The sequence below is a fragment of the Boleophthalmus pectinirostris genome, unplaced genomic scaffold, assembly GCF_026225935.1.
Source record: "Boleophthalmus pectinirostris isolate CB_2022bp ecotype Guang Dong unplaced genomic scaffold, ASM2622593v1 HiC_scaffold_2, whole genome shotgun sequence".
In the NCBI taxonomy this organism is placed as follows: domain Eukaryota; kingdom Metazoa; phylum Chordata; class Actinopteri; order Gobiiformes; family Gobiidae; genus Boleophthalmus; species Boleophthalmus pectinirostris.
In genome coordinates this window covers 22,144,105-22,152,470 of record NW_026571152.1, presented here as the reverse complement: position 1 = coordinate 22,152,470, position 8,366 = coordinate 22,144,105, and the positions used below count along the sequence as shown (strand labels likewise).

General features: G+C 37.5%; 1 protein-coding gene across 1 annotated transcript; it reads left to right on the top strand.

Annotated features, from left to right (window-relative positions):
- Positions 1-5,065: 5,065 nt before the first annotated feature.
- On the top strand, positions 5,066-7,873 carry bcap29 (B cell receptor associated protein 29). Its single transcript, XM_020934986.2, has 7 exons — positions 5,066-5,171; positions 5,494-5,594; positions 6,071-6,218; positions 6,323-6,458; positions 7,312-7,408; positions 7,584-7,684; positions 7,754-7,873. The coding sequence occupies exons 1-7, from the start codon at positions 5,080-5,082 to the stop codon at positions 7,787-7,789; spliced, it is 711 nt and encodes a 236-aa protein (XP_020790645.2). The 5' UTR covers positions 5,066-5,079; the 3' UTR covers positions 7,790-7,873.
- Positions 7,874-8,366: the final 493 nt, after the last annotated feature.

The following is an 8,366-nucleotide window of genomic DNA, read 5'->3' as shown; positions in this document are numbered from 1 at the left end:
GTATAGAACTACATTATTAAACAAAAAAGCACTGAATTAGGATATTATGAACAAATACGTTTGTGAAGTAGGTATCACAGTATTTACTACTGAATGGTATATAGACGTTCAATAGTAAATACTGTGATACCTTACCCTTGACAATGGCCTATGCTCTAAAGATATGGCTTCATTTTGTCACTTGGCACAGTTTTGTGAATTGATAAATGTCAGCCTATTACATTGTTTCTTAAGAGGGCACAACTTCTTTGGTAGAGGATTACACTGCCTGGAATGTTTCAGTGTGTGATGTATCTCAGTGGAGACAATCCAGTGGCACAAAACAGATACAGGTAAGATCTGTGGAGAGGTGACCCTACTCACCTCTAATTGAATAACTGCAAAAGAGACATGTTAAAAGCCATACATTCCAGGCAATATGATTTTCCATGGAGAGGCTGGTAGAGACCTCAGAAATGTTGCATAGCGCACCTTTAAAAACTGACATTTGCTCAGTACTCTAGAAGCACTGTGAATTTATCAAAAGCACAATCTTTTGATGAAAAAAAAAAATCACATTAGCCAAGGTTACACACTCATCGGTAGTAGTACAATTTTACACCTAACAAGAAATGCAGTTCATTTGAAGATTTGGCTCCCACAAAAGAATCAAGCGTATTACCCACTAAACCAAAAATGAGCAATAGTGAAAGAGATGTGGTTGCGTGGCAGTTTGCCCAGACTTTGCTTATTGCGTATTTATGTGCACCTGCCCGTCTCCGTGTGGATACAAACAGCATGTGTCTACAGAGCCAAGTGTCAGCCCAATTGTTTTATGGGACAGTATATGAGTGTGTGTGTGTGTGTGTGTGTGTGTGTGTGTGTGTGTGTGCGTGCGTGCGTGTGTAGAGACTGGTGCCCTCTAGCTCTGATTATTCCGCTACACTGAGAGAGCGAGAGGGAAAGGGGGGTATCTGTCTGACAGTGCTCCAGTAGTATGTATTGGATCTAATGAACAACAAACTGAGTAGAATAGTATGTGGTGTCCTGGTCTGGCCTCATGTTAAACACTGATGGTGGTGAGTCACAGTCACAGATGTCCAAGTCCGCCTGGTTTCTAACGGAGAGGATAGGGACTTGAGCCAGAATATACCATCTCATAATACGCCTATAGGGTGAGAACATTAATAGAAATCAAATCAAACACAGAATGGTCACTAGAATCACAAAAGCTGCAGTTTTTAAGGCAATATTATGTCCTTTAAACAACAATATCCCAATGTAGAATTCTTGTGAAATCTGCTGACCAGTTTTGTTTTTGTTTGGTACTTACAAGCATGTTCTAAAATGCATCTAATAATTTAGCAGCTCATATTTCAATTAACATTAACGTTACGGGAATATTTTATGTCCATTGTAAAGTATCCTCTGAATCCTTAAAGGTGCAGAATGTAACTTTTTGGTTGGGAGTCCGTCACCTGTTTGTTTCTACTGATAGGTCATTGCTCTGCCTGGAATGTTCCACAGTGTGACATTAAACAGATCTACCTTAAATGTATTTAATTACAGGTGGGTTAAAAATACCCAAAAAAAACAGGCATTCTGACTGTGATCTGGCCTGTAACTTGGTCTCATTTGGTCTCCATTAAGATAGCAAGATTTAAAACTAAACTGTGAAACAATGCACCTTTAAATGAAATGCTTAAAGTAATATTTTTAACACAAAAATCTGTCTTAACTACAAAACAGAATGAAAATCACATACTAGTACAATATTACAAATTGCAATTACATGGCAATAACCAGTGACCAGAGAACTAGCGAAGAGAGAAAAAACAGACACACAAAAAGAACGGGTCCACAGTAGAATAAACCAACTGCTTTGATTCATATTAAGTAAACAACTGCTAAAGATTAACCTGAGTGGGAGAGTCCAGTCAAATGAATGGATTTTTTATTTTAACAAGTCCCACAGTGACTTCAAACTCACAGTGTTGCCTCCTCTTCTGTTTTCAGTTTAGCACCTCTCAAGTGTGGAGAGTGGAGACTGCAGCAAGATTGCAGTACAAATACAGCATAAAATACAAAAATGTACAGTAGGGAATGGAACATGACACAATTTCCACAGGATGAGACGAGACACGAGACTGGGTCCATGAGACAAGATGAGATTTTAATATAATTTCTAATATAGACATTTCGCAAATCAGTTTCCATTTTTGGTCTCACATTTTTTTAAATTTATTTTATTTCATCATTTTCATTCATATTTAAAGTACAGTACTGATTTTTGGAACTGTAAGAGATGTAACTCACCAACCCATCATGTTATCTTATCCTAAAGTAAACACCCCTCACAAGATAATTTTTTTTCATGTGTGCACAATCTTGTGGCACAAGATCTTGTCCCATCCCTAACGTACAACAGAGTTTAGGGTAGGCTGATGGATTTGCAATAATCCAATACAACATTATTGAGATATTAAGTATTGTCAATATCACCTGCTCGAAGGGCCCATATTTTTCAGATCTATGTTATAATGTTGTTTCCTCATCACAAAAATACCTACAGATGTTTTTTGTTTCATTCACACAAATTTAACACACACATCCTACATATTTAGACTGAGTTATTTTCTTAAACTGAAAACACTCACCCACCATGATATGATAACACCTGGTAAACAGGAAGTGCTCCATTGTGTTTTTAAACTCCATACACCTTGACTAGAATCATATGGATATTTGGATCATTTCGGCCCTGAAATTGACGATGTCCATTGAACGGGGAGCTGTTAACTTGTCCTTAACTATGACATCACAGGGTGGAACAGAGCATTTTGAGACAGACTAATAATAAACACATTCAATACTCAAACATGTGTGAATGAAACAAAGCACAACTCCAAGTATGTTTTTGAGGAGCTTGTGAGCTTTACATGGCGTAAAGCTCACAAGAGTCAGTTTTGTGTAGCATAGGACCCAAATGAATTCCCATTATTTTTACATATCTTTAAATCACATCAGGCACATAAAAAAACAAAAAAACTGAAGACTTAGAACCATCTATATCTCCTCATATGATACTATATATTCTAATGTCTTACGGGTCAGTGCTTATGGCAGTGAGTGTAGTAGTCCTGTGACAGCATGAGCATGAAAAATGAACAAGCCCTCTCAGGTTAGCGCACAGGGCCTGGCTTACAACCACCCCGGCCTGACCATCTGCTTATTGCGGGCATTTCGCTGTAATGACTGTCCCGGCCGGTCCCCCGAGCCGTGACCTCAGTGGCGGATGGCGTCGAGGAGCGGAGCAATCAAAGCGCATTCACTCCTCGTCCGTCATCTCCTCTTCCCTCTCTCCAAAAGCTATCACACTGACTGCAGCTGTAAACATTCCCCTCCCTGACACTCCTGAGACATGCTGTGAAAAGCGCAGGCAGATATCAGGTTCTTTTTTTTCAGAGGAAGTCAAGATGAATGGGCTGAATGCGACGAGGGGCAGAATCCACTAAAGTAACGGGGTTTGAAATTCAGATGTAACTTGGAGACTGAAATAGGAGAGGACCAGCAACAAGGTGACACGTGCTTCTGTGTGCTATTACAAATAAAGGCAACAGATCTATTTATATCCAGCTTCATGGGCAACCCCCTCATCCAAGCTATTTGTTGTCATTGCATTACTCAAAATAAACGCAGATTTGTGCATTTCAGTAATAAAGCTAAAGTCCACTGCAAACAAAGCCATATGCGCATTATTCAAGACTGTAGGAGGAGCCCCCTTCTCAATATCCAACATAGTCATAGTTAAACAATAGATTTTAGATTTTTAGCTTCTGAAGGTGCACTATGTAACTTTTGTCATGGAGGGTCCGCCACCTGCTTGCATCATCATCAACTTGCATTATAGCCAGGAATATTCCTCAGTATGGCATTAAACATATCTAACACCATGGAGACAGACAAGTACAAGCAGCAGTTACAGGTTTTAGATAAGTTTAATGCCCCACTGTACATTTTAGGCAAAGCAGTAACAACTCCATGAATGTGGATGGCTTTCTCCTCAACAGAAAAGTTGAAGGCATGACGGCAAAAGGGGGGGACCTCTCCACCAGAAAGGCTGCATAGTGCACCTTTAACATTGTCATATGTAACAGACTACAAAACAGACACATTAGAGTACTTTGCAATGGGGTACTCATCGTCCTCTAAAAGGTGCCACTATTATATACACTATATACAGTGCAAGTGAGGCGCTTCTAATTGAAAGGAAAGTTGCTTAAGTTATCGTTAGGTCTAATTTAAAATGAGAACCTATCGCCCTCTAGTGGCCTATCTACAAATGATCTCCATTTGCCACAACAATTATCACCTACATTAAAATACCACAGCTTTTCAAAACAGGCCCTGAGCCTTAATTCGCGTTAAATTGTTCAAATGTTTCAGTTGTTTTAACAGAGGCCTATAAATCAATGCAAAACATCACTCATTCGAAAACATGACACCTGGTTTAGCTAGTATTTGCACTAAGGTAAGCGTGTGTTTTAATTTTTGTGGGTTCATATTAAAATTGATTTTTATTTTATCCATGTAATTTTACCATGGGGACTTACCAGAGGAGTCAGATGGCGTTTTATTTCTGGCTGCAGGCGCGCACCGCAGCTGTTCAGCAGCGCGCACTTGTGTGGACTTCCCAACACTACTCTTCTGAACTAGCAGGTAAGCTAACAACTACATGTAGAGTCGCATTTGTAGCCCACGTGATTGCGTTTTATTCTTATTAATGTGTCTGTACTTTGTAGCCTGTATTTTATTTTGCAATCTTGCAGTGGAAGGTTGGATACTATAGGTGCTCTGTCTTGAGTGTTGTTTCTTTCTTGTTGTCTACTTTAAATCAGTTTGTAAGAATCCATCTCCAAGAATCTCTTAATACACACTGTTTACTTTGTTTTAAGGACTGCAATACATTAATAGTATTGTAGTAGGCCAAGTAGCTGTTGTTTTAAACCTACATTAACCTACATCATCTACTTCTGTACTGCAAAGTTAACTGAAACTTCATTTTCTATTCTACAGATACTACATAATTGCAACAACAATATGACTCTACAGTGGACCGCAGTGGCATTTTTTCTCTACGCAGAAATCGTGGTGAACGTCATATTATGCATACCATTCATATCAGCTAAAAGGTAAAACCAAATAAAACACTGTAATATGTATATATTTTCTGTTTCTACCATAAACTAGTCAAAGCAGATTGTGCATTTGTGTTATTTTGTAGTCTATTATATTTCAGAGTTGCTTTTTGTGTATTTTCCTCTTTTTAGGATACTTTTAATTTCACACTAACAACATTTAATATTTGTGCCAAAAAATAACGTCATAATATTTTGATTTAGTTAAATTTTTATGTCCAGGAGATGGCGCCCTCATCTTATCCTTTAGCAGATGCAGTGCTGTTAAATGGTAAGATGAACTGTGAATTAAGGTGCCCTTTTAACCTACTTTCAGGTGGAGGCGGGTGTTCAGCTGGGGAATCTGGAACTGGCTCAGCCCTTATTGGAACAAATGCTTCTTTACTATGATCATGGTCCTTATTGTTCTGTTTCTGGGTAAGTCGCACATAATCTCATCTGCTGCAGTTCAAAAGTGGTGTAACATTTTCCCAAGATTTAAAGGGCCACATTACGCTATTTTCTGATCTATGCTATAATGACGTTTCCTCACCAAAACATACCTGGAGTTATGCTGTTTTCATTAACACACAAACTGCATATTTTTATATATATATACAGGAAGTGCTCCACTGTGTTTTTAAACTTTGCACACCTTCACTAGAATCATTTACATAATTTCAGCCCTGGAATTGCCAATATTGACTGAACAAATGGTAAACAATAGCTGTTAAATTAAAAACTACAGCTTCATTAAATTAATTAGACAATAATAAACTTAAACATGTGTGAATGAAACAAAGCATAACTCCAGGTCTGTTTTTGAGGAGATAACAGCATTCTAACATGGCTTAAAGCTCACAAGAATCCATTTTGTGTAATATAGGACCTTTAAGCACATTATTTGTCTTTAGACGCAATCCGTGAAGTGCAGAAATACTCTGGCCCAGATCCTATGCAGGACGCCAAGGTCAATCCCAACGTGTATGACCACATTCATATGAAGCTGTTCCGAGCCCAAAGAAACCTCTACATCTCTGGCTTCTCTATCTTCCTCTGGCTGTTTGTGTTATTGATTTGCCTATATTTATCATTTAGAGTGCTGACACATACTGATTTGTACTTAATCTTATTCTTGTTTCCTCTTTCTGAAATGCATATCCCAGAATAATGCGTCGAGTTGTGACCTTGTTGAACCAAGTTGCGGTCAGTGCAGAGAGCAGTGCTGCCCTCCAAGCTCAAATGGACAATATGGCAAATGCAGTGAAACAGCATGAAGAGGACAACAAGAGGCTTCGACAAGTGAGGAGTGTATTTATGTGTAACAACCCAAATATGTTTAATTTAGGGGTGGGCAGTGGTAGAAGGTAACGAAGTACAAAAGTAAAAGTATAATACTTAAGTACCAACAATTTTTGATATCTGCCCTTTACCTAAGTCAATTTTACAGTGGGTATTTTTTACTTTTACTTCAGCACATTTGAGAATGTGGATCTATACTTTCTACGTGCCTACATTTTAGATCTGGACTGAAAATTAAAAAGTACTTTTCTTTATGCTTTGAGACCTGTTGAAATGGCGGAAACTTTACTTTTTTAGCACATTTATTGTGAGTTAGCATCCCAACAAACCAAATACACAAAAGCTGCTAGAAAAATTAAGAAATCAATTGAATCAATTAAAATCTGCTAAATTTATCTATTTCATCCATTAATTGCTTAAAAAATCTAAAAAATATGATATGATAGATATGAATATTGGTCCAATATTGTAAATTTAGTTTCTGTTTGGTTTCTGTGTACATGTGTCATTCCACACCTTGTCTTCATTTGACAGACCAGTGAGAAAAATTTTAATAGAAGATCAATCAGACTAAAACTAGTCCCAAATTAGTCCCAGTTATATACCTTTAGTTTTTATTCTTACAAAAGTGAAAAGTTAATTTGTGAATTTTACTATAACTAATACACTTTGGTGAGCCTTGCTTGCTATGGATTTTAAAATCTAATATTGATTATCGGTCACAATGGCAGCAAGTCAAATGTCAGGTATTGGAATCTGCTTAAAAAGTCCATCTCTAGTTTTATTTCAGAATCTTATGTGGAATATACTGTTAAAAATCGTATAATATTACTCTGATTCCTATGGTCCCCAGGCACTGCTTGATGAGGAAAAAACGGTGGTCGCCAAAAATCAGCAGCTTAAGTTGGAAATTCAGAAGCTTGAAAGTCAGCTAAAGACTTCTGAGTCAGGTGAGAACTACTTTTGAAGGTTGTTATTGTGAATTTTTGACCGCAATATATCTCTTGTACTTTGGGATTGCAATAGGATACCCTTCAACATATGGTATTCCTCTGGGCAGCCTACAGTCTCCCAGGCATATTATATAGTGCACAAGAAAGCCCTGTTCTCTTGTGTTGCATGCAGCTGTGCACAGGGCCCAGGCGGAGGTGGAGGCCATGAAGAAGCAGGCCAAAGGTCTGGCTCAGGAGTACGACAGACTTCTGAGTGAGCATCATCAGCTCCAGGTAAAAATAAACACAACCGCTGCCCCTGCCTGACAGAAAGGTTGTGATATATTTGTGTTTCCTCCACAGAATCAACCAAGTGCCTCAGACAAAAAGGACCAGTAATTTAGGATTATTTTGTTTTCTTAATTTTATTGTATTATTTTAGCAAGATTTTCAAAATTGTCTATCAGAAGTGTTTAAAATGCGGTGGTGAAATATAATATGATGTTCAATATGGTGTATCACTATAGCATTTTACCATGAATAAATAACTATGTATTTTCCTTGTGTTTAAATTATCCATATTGATTGAAATGCTCATGAATACAAAAACTTTCATGGACCTAAAGAACCCTTCACTCTAACTTGTGATCCTAAATATCTATTTTAAGTGCATATGGCAGTTTTTCATGTTTTTCTTGGTTTTGTGGGTTTGTAACTGGTTACATTTTTATCATAGTTTTATCATCAGTCAAGTGGCAAGGCAAGTTTGCGGGGGAATAAATTTCAAAAATACATAAAGTTTTAAAATTGAATACCTGTACTTATGTCTTTCCAAAAATTTGATCCAAATTACAAGGTCGATTTACATACAACATTTTCTGGCAGTTTATACCTTTATTTAACAAAATAAATATATAATTTATTAGTCTTATCCAACTAGTTTTGGACCCTGTTAGCCTCATGGTTGCTAGGTAAC

Excerpts from the sequence above, each read along its gene's own strand:
- bcap29 (XM_020934986.2), top strand. The coding sequence starts at position 5,080 with ATGACTCTACAGTGGACCGCAGTGGCATTTTTTCTCTACGCAGAAATC. Across the intron at positions 5,595-6,070 it reads CCTTATTGTTCTGTTTCTGG|ACGCAATCCGTGAAGTGCAG; the intron begins GTAAGTCGCACA and ends ATTTGTCTTTAG. Across the intron at positions 6,459-7,311 it reads ACAACAAGAGGCTTCGACAA|GCACTGCTTGATGAGGAAAA; the intron begins GTGAGGAGTGTA and ends TATGGTCCCCAG.